This window comes from Lygodium microphyllum, chromosome 12 (assembly GCF_053477565.2).
Source record: "Lygodium microphyllum isolate KBCC chromosome 12, Lygodium_microphyllum_v1.1.10, whole genome shotgun sequence".
Taxonomy (NCBI): Eukaryota; Viridiplantae; Streptophyta; class Polypodiopsida; order Schizaeales; family Lygodiaceae; genus Lygodium; species Lygodium microphyllum.
Window position 1 is genome coordinate 17,936,090 of NC_141146.1, and position 21,111 is coordinate 17,957,200.

A 21,111-nucleotide genomic window follows, 5' to 3' on the forward strand; every position below is an offset into this window, starting at 1 on the left:
GGCAGTTGCCCCAAAATTTGGGGCTTTCTCAAGGATTCGGGCCCAAATTTGGTTGCAATGTCCTGAAATTTGGGGCATTGGGATCCATCATCCCAAGATCTAAAAGAGCCCCCAAATTTGGGGCATTTTTGAATCAATCATTGCTCCAAATTTGGGAGCTGAAAATGTGCCAAATTTTTGGGCGTTTTCAACAAGGGAATGCAGGCTGGAATGCCCCAAATTTGTGGCATTTTCAGTAAAAGGAATGCAGCCTGAAGTAGCACCAAAGTTCGGGCATTTTTAGCAAACATTTAACACATGCATGTTGAAATTTTGGCTGCAAATTTTTGCAATTTCATTGAACTTTACTGATTATTTGTCACTTTTATATAGATGGCAGCATTGACATCTATGGGATCTTCATCATCCTCAGCAGGTACTTCATCAACAATTGGACAAAGTCGAAGCACTATTTGGTCATGGTGGGATGAGGTAGATGCAGGGGTGCCATTGAGAGGTGGAGGGGCTCGCCCTTGGAAATGCAAACTTTGCTCTTATGCTCGCACTAGTGGGGTTGATAAAGTGAGAGCCCATCTTCTACATAAGGAGAGGAAATAGGTGTGTTTTTACACCAATGTACCAATTGAGAAAAGGCAAGAGTTACTTGACCGCATAGCCACTTCTATGGGAAATTCACATGCCAAGAGGACGCCAAATATAGTAGTGGATCCAACAACATGGACTCCAAGGCTAGCAGGGCATGGTTCTTTATACAAAGACCACCAGGATTAGTGGCTACGCAGCCTTCTTGTGGGCCATCAGTGGCAGCACGTCATGGTGTTAGACAGAGTTCATTGCACACTTCATGGGAACTAAAGGAAAAAGAGGAAATAGATGCAGGTGGCACGCTTTTTTTACCATGACCATATTGCATTCAAATCAGCCAGGTCACCTTATTTTTTAAATATGGTGACAAAGATTGCAAAGTATGGACCCACATATAGGTCCCCTTCATCAGAAACTATCAAGACTACATTGCTTCAGAATGAGAAAGCAGCCATAGAGATTGCAACAGCAAATATTCGCAATCAATGGGCAAGAAATGGAGTGGCATTGATAGCATATGGATGGAGTGGCACGCGCCATAGTTCCATACATGGTGTTGTCGCATATTCTCGTGGGGATGTATACTTCATTGGTAGTCATGATGCTTCAGAGAATGGAAAGAGTGCAAAGGTATTGGCATCCGAGTGGTGTGAGGCACTACAAGCTGTTAGGGCAAAAAATGTAGTGTAGTTTGTGGCAAATGGTGAACCTACAAATAGGCAGCAGTAAACATTTTAATGGCAATGTATCCACATATCACCTTTAGTCCATGCATGGTGCATTGCTTGAAGAAATTGTTGAAGGGTATTAGGAACTTGCCATGGATTACATCTCTTGTTGTGAAAGGCAACAAGATTATCACATTTATATGTAATCATCAGTACTTGCATCTGAGTTTCGCAAGAGAAGTGACAAAGAACTTCTCAAATACTCGGATACACAATTTGCATATAACTTTCTTATGCTTGGTCGATTGTACTATTGCAAAGGTGCAATTAGGGAACTATTTACTAGTGATGAGTATGAAAATTGGATTGGGGCTGCCACTGCTATTACTATGTTATGTAATGCATATGTCTCTGATAGAGATTTTTGGGATGACGTGAATCGCACCAACCAAATGGTTGATCCTATTATGTACATGTTGAGGCTTGCAGATGGCATGGATCCATGCATTGGGAAGATCTATGAAGGTATGGATCGCATGATTGAGAGGTTGGAGAGTTTGGAACCAAATGCAGATAGATATAAGCAGATCAAGAAGTTATGCATCAGTAAATGAAATGAGTATGACTCTCCTATGCATGCTGCGACATATGTGCTTGATCCTAAGTTTTAGGGAAAGATGCAAGAAAGAGACCTTGAGATGGTCAAGGCTTGGAACACATTGCTTGCAAGGCTTTATCCTAGCCGTGAAATGCAACGCAAAATTTAAAATCAGCTCTCTATGTATTGGCAAACATTAAGGATGTTTGGTACAAAGGATGCACTAGAGGACAAGACAAATATTGGGGCTACTTTATGGTGAAAGGACTACGGGGTAGAAGCTCCAGAGTTGCAGAGTTTGGCTATTCGTATTCTTAGCTAAACAATTAGCTCTTCTTGTTTAGAGTAACTATAAAGCTCATTCAATCACATTCACTCAAAGAAGAGAAATCGTCTTGGTACAATGAAGACGAATGATCTAGTTTATGTGAGCTCCAATCTTCTCTTGCTAGCTCATACATCAGTTGCGAAGGTTTCTTTATAGGTTGGGAAAAAGATGACAATGATGATGATGATGGTGATGGTGATGGTGATGGTGAGGATGTTGTTCAGCAAGATGAGCATTCAGGCACAGTGGAGCCATCTTCCATGAATCAGAGCACTTAGCGGCTAGCCTTTTGGAACTTTAGAGTATTTACTTGGAAATTGGAGCTTTTGTAACTTGGATCTTTAGACTTTAAAGTTTAGTGTATATTTTATGTCTTTGCAATGCACGCTTGTTGGACTTATGCAACATTGTTGATTACAATGTTGAATCATGAATGCGACAATCCATTGCTGATTACAATGTTTTGGATCTTTATTATTGTTGAAACTTGATTATTATGTCTCGAATTTCACAAATTATGGTTGATATGATATATCTCTCTAGACTCTAAGACTTAAGTATTGATTCTCTCTCTCTCTCTCTCTCTCTCTCTCTCTCTATCTATATATATATATAGCCCCAAATTTGCATCTACTATGATTAGAGCATGGAGATTTATTTCATTGGACCTCTACTAGCTACTACAAAGTACAATTAAAGAGAAGAGTGGGAAGATGGAAAAAAGGTAAGCAACATTACATAGCAAACCATAGATCAGAAATTCAAAGTGGAGAGCTAGCACAAGGAATCATGGATGATCTACTAGATTTCCACTTGTTTTAGATTGAGCAAGAATTTGAGTTACTTAGAGTAGGCTTGACTCCTTATTGCTATAAAAATAGGTCTTAGCATGGAACACTAGGTTCCTAGCTAATAGTATGATGCTTAGTTGTCACAATGAATGACAACTTGACCATCTCCTTGCACATCCAAATCACTCAATAACTTTTGCAACCATACCACCTCACATGCTGCCATGGCAACACCTCTCTACATAGCCTCTCTACTCAATAAAGCAACTGTAGGTTTATTTGTTTTGGGGTTTTTTTATTTATTTGTTCACTATATAATAATGACTTGTTGCATGTTGTGTTTGTTAGCAGTTATATCTGTCATGCCTCGTCATCTCTTGCCTGTGAGCCTCAATCTAAGTCAACAAACGAGGACTTTAGGAGCCTTGACCTATCTGTCACTTGTTTTAATGGAGGAGATAGCTCATTCTAGAGCACTCAGTTTATTGCCTTTCAGTGCATTTTCTTCTCCAATCAGGATTTTGTATGCATTTCTGGGGCAGTCTCTACATACAGCAGTATGCCTCATCTACCGGACAGTATCCACTATTTCTAGCTTTTTTTAAAGTATTTTTGGTATTTTTACTAGCATTAAATGCTGATTGGCCATATTTTTTGTTCCAGATTGCAATTGGCCAAATTTGGGGTGAGTAGGCTATATATTGCCTACTCCTTCCACATTCATTCATTCATCTTGCTCCTTCCTTGGCAGGTGTACACTTTGACTCCATCATCTTCCTCCATCTCCAGTGATGCCGTCATCGTCAACCTAATTTGGTGTATGCACTGATGCAATGGGCTACATGCATGGACTAATCAGTCTCTTTTTGCTTTCTTGTTTGTATTAGCATTCTTTCTTGTTCAGTGCAAATTTCATTCCTCTTTTCTTTCAATCTCTCTCTGTTCCTTTGTCTCTGTTGGAATAAAGGCCCTTTTTCACCTCCCTGTATAGTACACGTGCATTATTTAGCTGTACATGTGAACGCACCCTTACGTGCCCTAAGTATAAGTACATTTTATTATTTGTGTACCAACACATTGTTGGTACACCCAAATCGAATCGTACTTTCAGTCTCTCTCTCCGTCACTCTGACTTGCGTACTCACTCCTCGCGTTACTACTCAATTCTCCAATTGAGCTCCAACAACTTGTATCAGAGCATCAAGTTCTGCACGCTTTCCGAGACCAAAGGGCAGCTAACACCACAAACAGCTCACGAATAGGTTGAAGTTGGGGCGTCTAGGAGGCAACCAGTCTCGGTAGGTGCTCGCGACTGGTGACGGGCAGCAGCGGGCGTGCAGCAAGCGCAACGACCAATGTGACCAGTCTGTACTCAGGGACGGCATCCAATAGGCAAGCATGTGGTGACCAGCAGGCGGCACGACTAGTCACCGGTAGGTTGACGGCCGGGCCGTGTAGCGACGCCAGCGGGCAAGGAGTGACAGGTCACTCGCAAGTAGACCACGCGACGCCCTAGCGGGTCAACGGACCCCCCTCCCTCCCCCGGTTTTTTTTTAATGAGAAATCTCTTTAATTTTTGAATTTTCCCCTTGCCTTAACGAGGGTTCACGAAGAAAGCACAGTCTTCAAATCTGTGCAAATTTGAGCCCAAAAATTTGGGGGTTTTCCTAGATTTGATCCCATCTGCGCGTGGCAGTGACATTTGTGTCAAAAATTATTGACATTGTGTGTGTTGACCTCAACCAAATTGGAGATTTTGCCAAATTTGTCAGAATTTCGCTCTTTCGAGTAAAATTTCTTAACATTGGACCTTGGAGAATTGGGGCTTTTCATATTTTGATGAAATTTTGCTCAATTGGGACAGATTGGCTGACATTTATGCACTGTTGGACCTAGAATTTTGGGGTTTTATGCAGAATTTGATAAATTTCTCCAATATTTGTCCATGTGGTGGTTGATTTATGTAAAAATAGCAAAGATTTATTACTGTTTGGGCAAGAACAATAGTATATTTTACTGGTTTAACTTGTGCTCCTATAGTCCAGTGCATTTACTTGTGTTCATGATAAAAATGGTTGTAACTACTAGTTTTGACATCAAGAGTTTGATGGAAATCAAACGTTTTGATAGTCATGGTTTTGACCTTTGGAAAGACCGTATGCAGGGCATATTGTTCTTAAAGGATTGTGATGATGCTTTGCAGGAAGATAACCCACACAAATGTTTGATGCAGATTGGGCCAGTGTTAACAAAAAGGTTGTAGCTTACATAAAGATTGGTATCACTGATGACATTTTGACAGACATTAAGGGTTTAGATACAGGTTATGCAATATGGGAGAAGGTGAAAACTGCCTATGAGATTACCACACCTCTTAATCAGGTGCATTTAATGCGCATGTTGGTGAATATGCGACTGGATGAGTCCAAGCCTGTAGCTGAGTACTTGAGAGCATTTACTGGCATTTTAAATCAGCTCAAGGATGCAAATTTGGATTTTGATGATAAGTTGAGGGCGATCTTTTTGATCATGACACTGCCTAATTCTTGGGAGACCTTGGTGGTTTCTCTCAGCAATAACCCCAATCTCTCATATGATGGTGTGAGGGGTTAAATCTTGAATGAAGAAATTAGATATATGTCTAGTGGAGAAGGCAGCAACTCAGACTATAATGTAAGAGGCAGGGCTGAAAAGAAAAATGCAAATGCTAGACAAAGAAACAGAAGCAAGAGCAAAGGAAAGGAAAAGAGTGATATTACTTGCTATTACTATGGTTGAAAGGGCCACAAGAAGCCCGATTGCAAGTATTACAAGAAGGAACAAGAGAGGAAGAAGAATGCAAGAGACAAAAAGAAGAAAGAGGATAAGATAAATGCATCTGAGGCAGCCAAAGGCAAAGAACAAGCCAATGTGGCCTCCAGTGTAGTCATAGAGGAGCTCTCGGATACAAAGGTTGATGTATTATGTGCAGTTGATTATGATGCCCTTGTATGTCACATGCAAGATATGCAGATTACCAAGGTTGATGTGATTGATGCACTTTTATCAATTGATGATGGTGCCACTCAGACTTGGATTGTAGACTCTGGTGCCTCTTTCCATGTAACCATGCTTGTAGCACTAATGGGATTGGCACTGTATACTTGTCTTTAGATAATGGGCAAGAGCTTGTGTTGAAAGATGTTAGATATGTGCCTGGCATCAAAAAGAGTTTACTATTTGTTGGTCAGCTTAACTTGCATGGTTATACTACATTGTTTGGTGGTGGTTTGTGGAAATTGAAAAAGGGTTCCATGCTGATTGCAAAAGAAACCAAAAGGGGACTTTGTATTGTTTGCATTGTAAAGCTTTGAATGGCAAGTTTCTTGCAGTTGCTGAAATTGGTTATCATCTAGAGTTTTGGCATAAGAGATTAGGCCATATGTGCTAGAAAGGACTTGATGTCCTTACCTCTTTGAAGAGGATTGGTGAAAAAGGCTCTAAACTTGACTTTTATAATGAGTTTCAGTTTGGAAAGCAAATGGAAAATTCATTTTACCCTGGTGTCTCTCGTAAGTCCAATATCTTGGACTTAGTGCATTCTGATGTACGTAGTATGCCGGTGAAATCGTTGGGTGGTGCTGCATATTTTGTTTCTTTTATTGATGATTGTTCCATGAAGATTTGGGTTTATTTGTTGAAAAGAAAAGTGAAGTGGTTGTTGTTTTTAAAACTTTTCATGCATTTGTGATCACTCAAATAGGTACAAAGATGAAATGCTTGAGAACTGATAATGGGGGTGAGTTCACATCTATTGAGTTCAAGTCTTTTGGTGACTTGCATGGAATTAAGAGGGAGCTTACAACTCCTTACAGCCCTTCTTCAAATGGGGTGGCTGAAAGATATAATAGGACTTTATGTGAAAGAGTGCAGTGCATGCTATCCACTGCTAATCTCCCTCATGAATTTTGGGGACAAGCACTTAAAACCGCGGTTTACATTTGCAACCACTCTCCTAACACGTCCTTAAATAATGGCATCCCTGAGGAGATTTGGTCTAGCAAATCGGCCTCATATGATCATTTACGGATTTTCAATTGTGATGCCTTCGTGCATGTTAGAGATGAGCTGAGGAACAAACTTGACCCGAAATCCACCAAAGGCATTTTCATGGGCTATGGTGATGAGGGTGAATTTGGCTACAGAGTGTGGCTACCTCAATCTAAGAAAATTATTCACAACTGTAATGTTGTATTTAATGAGGCAAAATTTCTGAAATGTACTTTTGCCTCCATTGAAGACATAAAAAATGTCAAATTTCAGAATTTGCAGCTACCTATTACTTCAAATGATGAGCCTCATGATGCTGTACCACAGGCTAAAATTGATGGTCAGCCAGTTATTTTTGAGCCAGATGATGATGGATAGCAAATAGAAGCACAAGGAGGTCATGGACAGCAAGATAGACTTGCTGATTATGAAAATGCAGGTATTGGTAATGAAAACGAAGGTGCTGTACAGCATGATCGGCATGCTGAAAATGGCTTACAGCAACCAATAAATCCTGAAAATACAGTTGCTGGTGGGGCCGTTTCTTGGTGTTCTAGGTTGCAGAACATCGTAGCACTAAGTACTACTGAAGCTGAATACATATCAGCTACTGGAGCTTCTAAAGAAGCTATATATTTGAGCAGACTTGTAGAGGATCTCGTTATGTCTTTGAGTACTCCAGTGTTGGGATGTGATAGCTAGAGTGCTGTGTATTGGGCTAAGAATTCCGTGTATCATTCACGCACAAAGCATATAGATGTGCAATATCACTTTATTAAACAGATTTTGAAAGATGGTCTAATCACATTGACCAAGATCAACACACAAGACAACACTGCAGATGTTTTCACTAAAAGTATAAACAAAGCTCAGCATGAGCATTGCATACGACTAGTGGTAGTTGGTTAGAGGTTCACTTCGGACCTTTAACTGGGAGGTTGTTGGGATAAAGGCACTTTTTCACCTATATATAGTACATGTGCATTATTTAGTTGTACATGTGAATGCACCCTTACGTGTCCTAAGTAAAAATACATTTTATTCTTTGTGTACCACTACATTGTTGGTACACCCAAATCAAATCATACTTTCACTCTCTCTCTCTCACTCTCACTTGCATGCTCACTCCTCGCATGGTGCTCAATCCTCCAACTGAGCTCCAACATGTCTCTACGTTTCCGTTTCTTTCCATTGCACACTCTTAGATGGTATCAGAGCATGGTATCATCGTCTAAGGGAGACATAGAGTATATTTTTTGTGAAGGAGACCACCCCAAATTGCTAGGTGGCCTTACCACATCAGCATTTTGCTGAAAATGCAGCTTTCTTCTTGAAGATGATAGCTTCTTTGTGTAGGCGACAGTATTTCTCCCCTAGGCAAGCAGACCCTCTACATCGACTTCCTTGTGATCCTATAGCCATTTCCTCCTGTTTCGGAGCTCTCTACTGCCAAACACAAATTTTTTGTGGGTGTCTTCTGAGGGTTCAGTTATTGTTGGTGGCATTGTATCAATCCCTATTTGTGGTGTTGGCACTCTTCCCTTGTTTCTCGACCGCTCTTTGAGCTTCCTTTCACAAGCCCTTTATGTTCCAAACTCCAGCTTTCCACTTCTCTCAGTTTATGGCCTCACTAAGCTTGGTACTTGGGTTATCTTCGCCGAGCAGGCTGTTTGTATTGAGGATTCTTCTACAAGGGTTATTATTGTGATAGGTTGGCACGAGAGTGGGCTGTACAAGCTCCATGTCCCTTTATAGAAGAGGCAATGGTATCGTCCTTGTATATCATAGTATACTATACATCTACATATGTAATGCTCCTTTGTCTCAAGCTCTCGGCCACAAAGTTGGCAAGTCTTGTCCTCTATTGGAGTATCCAACCATCTGCATGTCTCCATTTGTAGCCTATGAGAGGAGATGCGAATTTATTCAATAGTAGCATGTATGTTGTGGGAGAGATGGGTGTCCATGTATGCTAGCCGAATAGTGAATCCATCATCAAAGAGACACAAGAAGTGACTCCGGTAGAACTCTATCATTGATCCTAGGGGGACTGGTGGGTGGATCCATGTCCTTGCTATCTTGGTTCAGGTCGGCTGAGAGAAAGTGTAGGGTAGTCAAGACTATAGTCAAAACATGGAAGGCAGTCAATATCCAAACCATGTATACTCATCCAAATAGTCATTGTGAAAACCAACAGTTCTTCTCGCTTTCTACTACTAGTCGTCTAGAAAAACTTAGTGTGAATCTAGAGTATCTATGACGTGGGAGATCCCATAACCTATGCCAAAAGGTCACTACCTTGAAGAGTGCCTCCATAACTATAGGTGTTGTCCCCAGCTTTGCTCTAACAATGGGATGTTGGGTGGAGGGCTCACTCCTAATCATATGTGCTATCATCATGATTAGTGTCCTTTCCGTACTATCCCAACCATTATCATAATATCTCTTTGTTTCGGACTATGGACTGAGACACCTATGGTACAAGTTGCAATCCCATACCTCTACTCCATATAGTAGTATAGGCGTGACTAGGATGTTAAACAACCATAGTTTAGTACGAGGCTTCTAGAACTATATGTGAGCACATTGATTCTCAAGTTTCCCTAGTGCTCCAAATATGCCTCTAAAGCCCCTCTCAATGTAAATAGTGGCCCAAAGAAGGTGATTCCCAGATAAACATATTCCCTCGCATGCTCCACTATGTCTCCTCCAAATATGAACTAGTGCATAGATCCAGTCACCCATGGTACGGCAGTATTGAAGACCATTTTGGTCTTTTCAAGGTTTACTGTGGGGTCTCTATCTCTATAAAAGATGTGCAAAGCATCTAGGTGGTGATGCAATCCCTCTGGTCAATTGAAAATAAGAACAATGTCATTTGCATACAATAATATCGGTATCAACACCCTTGCTAAGTTGGTTGTGGCTCCATCCTCCTTGTTCAATGTAATCACTTATGTATATAAACCAAACAATGTGGGTGAGAGCAAGCATCCTTGTTTTACTCCTATGGTACTATCAATCCTCTCTAATAGTCCCCCTAGGTACCCATACATGATTTGTCATTGTCTCATATAATGCATAGATATCCCATCCTATACCTTATGGTACTCCAATATAGATCCATATATCTTGGCCAATCATGATAGTCCTGTAGTTGCTAGGAATCAAAGAATCACAACTCCTAAAGAATGGAATTATAGTATTGTCTAATTGGCTCATAGGAAGCCCTCACATATTGCTCTATTAAAAATATGTGTCCATAGCAGCTAAGAAACGTGTTTCTTTGAATTTGAAACTTACAAAACGTTTCTTAAAGTACAAAACGTTTCTGAGAGTAAAAAACGTGGGCATTTTTAACTTTTTTTATTTTTTTGGTGAGTTGGAAGCCAAAACATGGTTGTTTTGACAAAAACTAATGGGCAATGTTAAACATGATGATAATGATGTGTAATGACTTGTGAGGGCTCAAGATTTTAGATGAGAGATTGATTTTTTGTGATTTTGTTTAGTTATTGGACTTTGTCAATCTAGTATCTATTTTTGTCTTGAGATTTGAATATTATACGACTTTAGTAGTTATTTATGGTATATTACGATTCATTCTTGATTTTGACATTTTGTCAATGTTTTTTTAAATGAGAATCATGATGTTGCAACTTGACTCAGTCCATATTATAGATAGGCTATTTACATGTTAATTTTAATTTTCTTTGTATGATATGCATAAATCATAATGTTTGAGTTCTAAACCATAGTATAGCTTGTCCAAAGACTAACTTTGACATAAGTGACGAGTCAATAATGGATCATGAATATGTAACATATAATGTATTATTCTCAATTGACTCTATTATCACTCAAGCTCAATTACCCATTCTTTTTTTAAGAGAGAGTTGCATAGAGGTTTAGAACCTCTTTCCCCAGTCAAAACTATTAAAAATCCCTATGTTAAAAACCTACATTTCTTATTTTACCCCCTCTTGAAAGAAACTTCCGAAACATGTTTCTGACGTTTCTAAACGTTTCTGACGTTTCTAGCTGCTATGTATGCGCCAAAATGGGTGGTGCTAGTATCTTGCAAGCATATGAGAAGCGTTTTGCCACTAGCCCCCTTGCCACTAGCCCATCCTTATCCTGTGTCCTTTATTTTTGTGGTCTATAAATTGCATCTCTAACAATTTTCCAAGTGAAGAAAGACTGTTGTGTCGTCCTACAGGCCTGTGGGGGCTGCATAGGTGGCTGTCTTTTATGAAACATCTAGTATTTAATCTGTATGGGGGGCTGTCTTTTATGAAACATCTTCCATATACTCTTGCTATCCCGGCCCAAAAATAATTGATATATGTTTGTTTCTGCTTTCGCCAAGTAGTTTCGCTTCTTCTTTTGCACAAGGCGTTTGAAGAATGCCCTTGCTTAACGATGTGTCCAAGTGCTAGTTCCGCTTCTCTCTATAAGCTAGTTTGAGTAACTCTGCACTCATCATACTAGCTATGTTGGGGAGCAATAGAGAGTGTGGGTCTATATCGAGGCAGGGTGTGTAGGAATGTATACATCGTTGATCTATGTATGGCTTTAAGTAAGTCCCTTGTACATTCCTCCAATGATTTGCTCAAATCCAATGTATGTAAACTATTTTGCAAAGAGCCACTATAGATGTGTGAGATATCTTTCACAAAGTGATATTTAGGATGTTTAGAGAGCTGTGGTGTTCCATGTTTCATATGTCCACAAGAGAGCATGAAAGTCAAAATAGCATGATCTACTACTATGCTAATTGGTCTCTTAGATATCTTAAAGTTTTGGATGTCTGATATCAATGTTGGTGAGCGTATAAAGTATTTCCTAGTACTCACTCCTCCTTTGTGATTCCAACATGTCAAAGTGTCAAATCGTGGCCGTTGTGGTAGACCATTAAAGATAGCTAGTCTATGTGCAATTCTCAAGGCCGATAGATGTGTCCCTTAAGTACTCGCTTCTTTATCCTAGGCTCTCATACGTAGGCGTGTTTCATCTATGTCAACCTCTTTGAACATGGCATTACCATGCATATAAAATTTACTCTATCTATCTCTAGTGCATGCATTGATATCTCCCACTAATAATATGTCCCCAATGCTAGCATATCTCATAATGTCCTCATAAAGTACATCAAAGGGAGATCCATCTTTTGTGGCATAGGTCAAGTTTGCAGGAGGAAAGTAGCATGTTGCAAGGAATATATCCAGTAGTCTTCCTATATGTATCCTAATCCATGAGTATCATGCATCATTGTCTCTCTTCATTACCTGGACCATCCCCTTAAGGTTTTCCTTGTATAGTATGGCCACCTCTCTAGAACCCCTAGTGCTTCCTGGTTTTCTAGCTATTGGAGGAAATGCACTTTTCCTCGTGTATCTTTGCACATCTGGCAATCAACTACCTTTACATTGGTGTGTTTTTGTATACATGGCTATATCTATGTTTCAAAAGCTATCTTCAAAGTAACCAGCATCCAAGCATAGGGCTCCATTTCAATTCCATACTAGATTCTAAGTGTCTCATAGGCCTGGTACCGTCATGCAATCCTTCTATCAAGGATGATGACCGGTCCATCCCTATAAACGGCCCATTTTTCCTCTTTGTGGGCTTCCAGTACTTTGGGCATGTGTTCTTTGTGATGTGCTATGTGTGATGGGGTAAGATCCTCATCCAAATAAATCCTCACCTTTGAGGGCTATACTCTTAGAGAGAAAGGCCTTTTTTTTCTCTCTCTGTCCCCAAAGCAAAGGATTAAAGTTGTGGACTTAAGAGTCATCTTTTCCTACTCTCCAAGCACTAGCTACAGGTACATCGTGGGCAAGTGTCTTAGCATCTTCTTGCGAGCTGCTCTTCTCCTCCCATCCTACTACCCATACATGTAGTACCCTAGCTTGTCTCTTGGCCTCTTCTTCCAATGTAGCATTCATTATCTCAATCTTGTTCACTAATGTTCCTTTATTCTTTTTTACTACCTCAATCCATGGGCTGGCCTCTTCTATCTACTTCTATGTTGTCTTTGCCACTTCTGCCCATGAGTGAACCTCCCTTTCACATGCCTCTAGTGCCTCTTTCTCTTTTTGTAGTTCTTCTTGCACGTTTATTTCTTTTTTCTTAAATGTGTTCAATTCTTCCCTCAATTCCAAGATTTCAGATTTGCAAGCATCTGCCATTTTCTGCATTTCAGTTTTAAACGTGTGCATTTCAAATAGCATTTGTGCCTGCAATTCATTCTTAAGCCTTATCTGTATATCTTGCATTTCTGCCTTCTAGTCTGCTATTAGTTCACGGCCTTGACCCACTTTCTTATTTCTTTTTCCAACTCCTGTTTCATAATTTGTAGTTCAGAATGAATCATGGGATGAATTTCCTCATAGTGTGTGTTAGGTCTTTCCATGCCTATCAAATCCTAGGGAGATGGTCCAATCATGGACTCTACAGCCATACATCCTGTATAATGTGTTCTTAGAAGGGGTGTGGAACATTGCTTCCATGGCTGATTGTGTTAGTTCTTGATTGGATTCGTCTCCCAAATATTCATTTTCCATGGTTTGGTGTTTACATTTGTCTACAGCATCCATCCATGCCCTAAAGTGGGATGGGGAGCTGGATGTAAAGCCTTGTCCTGAAATAGACAAGTCTATCATCCACAGTGAAATTTTGATATTTGACTTTGAGCTTAGGATCAATGTCCTTAACTAGGATTTCTCTAAGCATTAGTTGATACTTAGGATCCTTGTGTGCCTCTTCTTTGGCTAGCTCAATGACTTGATTGCTAGGCATCGATATCATGGTAGCTAATGTCTCTCCTTTAGATGGCTCTTCCATGATAAGTGCATTTAGAAAAGCTTTACGACTTAATGCATCAGCAATCACATTCTCTTTTCTAGGTTTGAACTTGATATCAAAATCAAATTCTTGCAAGACTTCAATCCAATGACACTGCCTCATGTTGAGGTCTGGTTGAGTAAAGATCCATTTGAGACTTTTGTAGTCAGTGACCAATTGTGTCGCTACAATTTCAGAGCATGGATCATAATAGCTCAAGATCATGGGTGGCATAACTCCTCTCATGGATTTTCAGTTTCCTTGAGGAATAGGCTATCGGATGACCTTGCTACATAAGCACACAACCTAGTGCAAGAGAACTTGCGTCTTACAACCTCAAGCTCTTGACTTAGGTCAGGTAGCTTTAAACTAGGTGTTGTCACCAAACTTTTCTTGAGATGCTCAAAACTGGCTTGCTCAATGGGCATCCCACCTGGGAACTGCTGAGTGTGCAAGTTGACTAAGATGGTGGATGGCCCAGGATCCAAGGTGCATAAGCTGGAGCCCAACGGCTCTAGTTACGAATTGATGACACAACATTGAACATCTTCTGCTTCATTACAAGGCTGTATGGGCCTAACCGTGTTCTTTACACTGGGGTTACCTCAGATAAATAATGGGTAGAATTACATTCTGGCTGGATACTCTCAGCATGAGGCATTGTTTTTAAATTGTTGAGTACAGACTTCTGATTTATAACTATCTATGATGTAGCTTGAGGTGTTGGCTTTAGAAATTATATCAATGTGCAGGTCACTTGTCTTCTTCTCTTTTCATTTCATTGTAAAGGTTCACTTTCTAGTCACTAACTGTCTTCAATTTCTTTTCTTTGGTAATTTTCAATTTTTCTTTTGCTTCGTGGTTGGGCAAGCTCAGTGTGCAGTAATACAGTTACCCTCTCAAACACTGCTACTGGCGAGCAGTGATAAACCAGGCAGAATGTTAGGCATGCTTTTCCCAGGGGTACAGTCATTTCCCCATCTTGTAGTTTAAACATCTAGGACATTCTAGTCATTGCCTTCATTCAGATTTTGGCTGTGACAATAAGTTTTGTTACATGGTGCAGGACATGGTGGTGTTCAAGCCTCAACTTTCTAGCCAGCAGCAGCAGCAAGCGGCAACTGCATCTTCTGGAATTGGGCAAACATTCTCTCAGAATCAACTGTCAGGACAAGTCAGACCACAGTTGATGCAATCAGGTCAGCTTTCTGGTCAAGGACCTGCAAGTTTACAGGGAAATAGCTTCTTGTCATAGAAACTCTCTCTCTCTCTCTCTCATGCCTGTGCATGTGCGTGCACCCCTGGCATCCCATCCCCCCCCCCCCCACTGCACCCCACCCCCCAAAAACCTGAGAGAGAGAGAGAGGGGAACACTGTCTGGTAAGGGGGCCAGCTACCTAAGGGACGGATCTTACATGTGGAGATAGGGGGCATAGGGGCCCCAATTTTATTGGCCCCCTAAACCTATATGTACACAACAGCTCTACGGAAATGAACCGTACACGTCTTCTATTACATTGATTGTCCTATGTCACTTTATACACGGTGTAATTTATCTCCAAAATTGTAAATTATTATCATCCCATGTTTCAGTGGCTCATCATGGCTCTATCTTTCCTAGAGCTAAAAACATGTCTTATGATGATCCTGTATTACATGACCATACTTTCACATGCATCAGCGTGTGCACGTTGCACACATGTACCTTCAGCTATGTAATTTAGATGAAAACTTATTTTGTGGTAAAACCACCCTTTCATAAAGGGCATTGGTGCAAATGTAAGTGAATAGTTAGCTTAAATGGTGATACAAGGAAAAAATGAGGCGATAAATGGTGACATAGGGGAAAATGAGAGTTTTTAACCTTATGCTCATTGGAGTTGATAATGCAATATTTCAAATTGATAGTGTCCATATCATACACTTGGAGCCAATGTTGTTATAAGTCCATGAAAGCATTCAAGTCTTCTGTTGCAAATTTCAAATTTTGACTCAAGAATTGAGGTTATCATAGTTAATATGCCTTTTACGATTTTACATAAGATCTTCCATAATAAGCCTTTATCAAAAAGGTCAATGTACGATTATGATGACACTGCAATAAAAGGCAAGCAGGTAGTTGAGTGTGCTTAATGTCTAGGAATCAATTTCTAATTGATATACGGCATTCTTGTTAATGTGGTGGTCACTTTAGTCTTATTGCCGAGTAGTGCATGCTTTTGCAATATACTATCTCCATTCTATTTCATAAGAGCAATGATTTTTTACCTTTTTTCATGGCAAATTGTATACTTGGTCAAGTAAAACCTTTTTTGTGTAGGCATCTTACTAGTAAATAAAGAGATTGTGTTCTGTAGCATATGGGCAATGTAAGTGTTATCTAAAAATTTTCTTTAGGGATATTTCAATATCATAGAAAATAAATATGCAGATCTTCTTTATTGTATCAAAAAACAAATTGATGTATCTATTCAAAACAATAAGCCTTGTGATTGTTGAGTACAATTTTATGAGAGAACTAGATTCTCTTGCATAACTTCCATGTGCTCGTCATATCGGCATGCTTATAAACTGATATGCTTGTGCACCTCTTGGGAATCTACTTGATTTGAATGCTTTTCATGCATGGATTGTGTAAAAAGGATAAATTTATGTTAAATCCTTTGTAGGATCGTTAGTGGGGCTTTTTGTTGACTTAGCATAAAATACCAAAAGCTAATGCTAAGCGTGAAGGTATTCTTAGTTGGTGTGAAATGAGTCATGGCTTTATTGTCTTCTCTAAATGTATGGGGCAATGCATTTAATTTTAGTTGACTATATCTAGGACCAAGATATATAGAGCTAAAGGGTTTTGTCATGAAGGCGCATCCATGGATCAATTCTTTGACATCTCTCTTGGAAGATTTGCTCCTAGACTCTTGATAGTTCCTTCCACACTCTGACGTGGCATGGAATGTTGATATAGAACATTGGTCCTTGCCATGAAGAGAGTTATTCCCTATGGGCAACTTCTATGATGAATTTGATTGAACGTACTATGATAGTGCATGGTCCCATTTAAAAGCTCCAAGTAGGTCTTACATGACCAAGTTCCTTTCAGTGTGGGAGAGATGTATGAAGGGGGAACTGTTGTCCATATTGGAAGAGGAGGAGTTGGTTTGTGTCAATCCCATATCTTGTGAGCCACTATTCGATTTGTGCATTCCATGAAGTCTCTCGTCTTGCTTGAGCTAGTTGCCTAGAGGCCTTGAAGGCTCTCCTAAGTAGTCTTATGTAGATGCATGTCTCGTATTGTGTGTAAAAAGCTAATTGTCTAAAAAAGGGCCTCTATCATCATGAGGGAGTATCATACTCGGTTCTAATGATGTCATTTGGTACTGATGTTTTGTTGTGGATCATTCATGAGAGCATGATGATTTGTGGTCTCTCAATTTGTGTCCATAGCATGTAACTAGGCTAGTACGACCAATGTGTCAAAATAGCCATCTTCATGTATGCAGCTCTTAGAAGTGTACCTAGTGGCACCCTCTCCATCATGGCCAATGCTCCATATCCTCGTGTGCATCTATGGCTACTTGTGCCATGGTGACTCCTTGGAGATGCTTTGAATGTGGCCCCTAAGTAGACATATGAGTCCACAACCTCCACTTGTCCTACTTCTAGGGTGAAGATTAATCTCCTCATTGCATAGATGCCCCAAATTATTTTGAATGGGATCCTTAATGTCTCCAACCTCTGGAGTAGTCTATCTCATGGAACTTTATCAAAGGCTTTATGGAAATCCATAAAGCAATAAGAGTATTTTCTTTCTCATTTTTGCTTAATGATACCTCTTAGTTTGAAGATGTAGTTAAGCATAGAGAATCCATGTTTGTATCTAACCTGTTGTACTATCCTCAATCTCCCTCTGTGCATATGCATTGAGCTTCATCTCCATCATTATATCATATATCTTAGTCAATGGGTGGCCCACCATGATGGTCATGTAGTTATCATGATGTAGGGGATTGCCAGATTTGTGAATGCGCATGATGGTATGCATGGCCCACTCATTCGGGAAGCCTTTCACTAGAGCCTTATTGAACATAAATGCAAGAAGAAGAGTCACAATGTCCACTACATAAATGAACATAAAAGCAAGGGAGGAGCCACAATGTCCACTGTATAAATTAAGTGCTCACCTTGTATACCAATGTGATCCATTGATCATTAATGTTGTAGGCACTCGATCGCTCTCCTCACCATATCATGTGAAGAAGGTGGTCATGGTAAGACAAGGCTTTGATGGGCAAGGAATCAATGGTTAGTATGGTACATCATGTAGTCCCTCTGCATAGGAGTGCCATGTCTTTGAGTCCCTTGATAGGTGTGGTGCAATTTAGCTCCCATGGTGTGTGCCATGCTATGCTACACCTTCACTCATGAATAAATGGTAAAAATCTTAATATTGTGCCTCATATGTTTGCCATTTACAGTGTATGCAAACCTCCCTTTCTGTAATAGGATTCTGGTCCTCTTTGGATTTAGGGGTCTATATACCTCCTTGCAATCAAATTATACAATCTATTTTTGGGCATGTTTTTAGATCATATAAGTCTACTAGTGAATAAAAACATCATCCATATGTACTAGTAGTTTTCTCACATAGAAGATTTGAGAGAGAGAGAGAGAGAGAGAGAGAGAGAGAGAGAGAGTGTGTGTGTGTGTGTGTGTGTGTGTGTGGGTGTGTGTGTTGACATCCTTTTAGTTGCCTCAAAGTTATATAGGATAAAAACACAAATTAAAGCTTTTAGTTACACCCATCTTCATGAAGCTAATGGCACAAAAAAGAAAACCCACGGAAAGGCATCATTAGCATAAAAAATAAAAGCAATTACTAAAGATACCAAAATTACTTAAATATGTTATGACCCAAAAGTAACTTAGTTCTTCTATAGTGACTTTGCCACCTCGATAAATTGCCCATTTGTCCTCCTTTCTAGTTGCCTTAATCTTGGCAATTTCACTTGGTTGTGCTTTGAGTTGTGCTAGTGTATGCATATGTGATCCATGGTTTGGTTTCCTTGAAATATTTTGAATGCTTTAATATTTAGGATTTATCTTTCATGTTTTGAAACTCTTAAGTTGCTTGATTCTTTCTTTACTTGATGGCTTGCCATGAATCCACTTGAACTTTTTTCTTCCATTATTGACCTTAGTTTTTTCTCTAGCTTGTATGTCTCTAAGCATTTGTGGTGCTCTTTGTTAGCTAGTGTCTTTTATGTTTGTTCATGCCCTTTCTCGAGGAGGCCTATGAAGGGATAGAATACCTTTCTAATGAGTTTAGTGATTTTTTTAGGTCTCATGGAATAAAGTCATAGTTTACATATAGGTATATCCCATAATAAAATGGGATTGTAGAAAGGAAAAACAAATATATTGCAAAAGTTGTACAAGCATTGATGGTTGAAAAGAATATGCCCAAGTATTTTTACTTTGAAGCTATTCATATTGCTATATATATTATGAATAGAGCTTCCATGCCTATAATTCATAGTATGATCCTTGAAGAATATTTTATAAGTAAGAAACTTGATGTTTCACATTTAAAAGTACTTGGTTGTATTGCATATGTTCATGTGCCTAATGGATTGAAGAAGAAATTAGATCCAAAGATTGAAAAATGTTTTTTCATTGAATACTCTATTGAGTAAAAATGTATTGTTGCTATAACCCTGTTATTGGTAAATTTTTGGTAAGCATGAATGTTATTTTTAATGAGATGATTAGTTGATATGCATCCAATGGAGATATATTGAATAATTTTGATAATCATATGTAGACAAAAAACCAGGAGTTGCAGACTCTTATTGGACTAGAGACATCATCTGGTAGTAGATCTATAGTTAATCCTTGGTCTGGAAGACTAAGATTAGCCCCACATCTTTAGACACATCTACTAGTTTTATAGGTAATGAAAAATTGAAAAATAAAGTGTCAAATGGTAATGATGCATCTACTAGCCATTCAGTTCTTGATGGAGAATAGTGGCTTAAAGAGTTTGGATGATGAGGTCAATATTCCTTCAATCAAGACACTAGATGTACACAGAGCACATAGTGATGCAAAGGTCCCATTAAGTGATCCAATGATACACAGGTCTTGCAAGTTGAAAATATCCTATTAGAAGATTAGATTCTAAGGGTCATGTAACTCACCATTATGCTTATATAGTAAAGGTAGTTGAGAATGTTGAACCCACTTGCTTTGAGAAGGCCATTGCTCGTGCTCATTGGGATACAACAATGGATAAGGAGACGACTATATTAGAGGCTAACAAGACCTTGAATCTAGTGCCATTACTACCTAAGGGCAAAAAAGCTATTGGTTGTTGTAAATAAGTCTATAAAATAAATCATAATACAGATGGTTCTATTAGCAAGTATAAGGCCAGATTGGTTGTGAAAGGCTATGTACAAACATATAGCATAGACTATGAAGAGACATTTAGTCAAATTGCTAGGATGGCAAATATCAAATATGTGATTGTTTTTGCAGTAGCCAAAGGTTAGAGTTTACAACAGATGGATATAAATAATGCATTCTTACATGGTGATTTGCAAGAAGAGGTGTATATGGAGAAGCCATTAGGTTATGAGAATTTAGAGCATCCCACATGTATGTGCAGGTTAAAGAATATGTTTTATGGGCTGAAACAAGCACCGAGAGCATAGTCTAACAAGATCGAAGAGTATCTTTGTCAACATTGGCTTTTATGTTGCCGATGCAAATCACTCACTTTATTGAGGAAGGGTGATGCAAGTTTGGTCGTCATAGTTGTCTATATGGATGACTTGATTATTATAGGTGATAATAACAACAAGATTGCTAATGATAAGAACCTTTTGAAGCATATGCTTGAGATGAAGGATTTGGGTGAGCTGAGATACTTTCTTGGCATTGAGGTAATCAGATGTGCTAATGATATATGGTTGTTCCAAAGGTAGTATGACTTGGATATGTTATCCAAGTATGGTATGATGACATGTAAGCATCTTTGAGTGCTATTAGAGCAAAATGTGGAGTTGAGTACTGATGTTGGGGATGAGATAGAAGACCCTACTATGTTCAAGAAGATAGTTTGGAGTTTAATCAATTTGATATCACAAGGCTAGACTTGAGCTGTGATATTGGACTTGTGAATCAGTCTATGCAAGTACCTAAGGAGCCTCATTTGGATATAGTCAAACATATATTGAGGTATCTGAAGCCTACCTTACATTATGG

At 39.3% G+C, this 21,111-nt stretch overlaps 1 protein-coding gene across 5 annotated transcripts in view; it reads left to right on the plus strand.

Annotated features, from left to right (window-relative positions):
* Window positions 1-15,739, plus strand: part of PFT1 (phytochrome and flowering time regulatory protein (PFT1)) — a 194,660-nt gene extending 178,921 nt beyond the window's left edge. For 2 of the 5 annotated variants that reach the window (XM_087689221.1, XM_087689225.1), the window contains 2 exons: window positions 14,722-14,808; window positions 14,912-15,739. In XM_087689221.1, coding sequence (XP_087545347.1) covers window positions 14,722-14,808; window positions 14,912-15,100 — 276 coding nt within the window. In that variant the 3' untranslated portion in view covers window positions 15,101-15,739. The remainder of the gene's footprint in view (window positions 1-14,721; window positions 14,809-14,911) is intronic. The other 3 variants (XM_087689222.1, XM_087689223.1, XM_087689224.1) reach the window with 3 other exon arrangements.
* The last annotated feature ends 5,372 nt before the right edge of the window (window positions 15,740-21,111 follow it).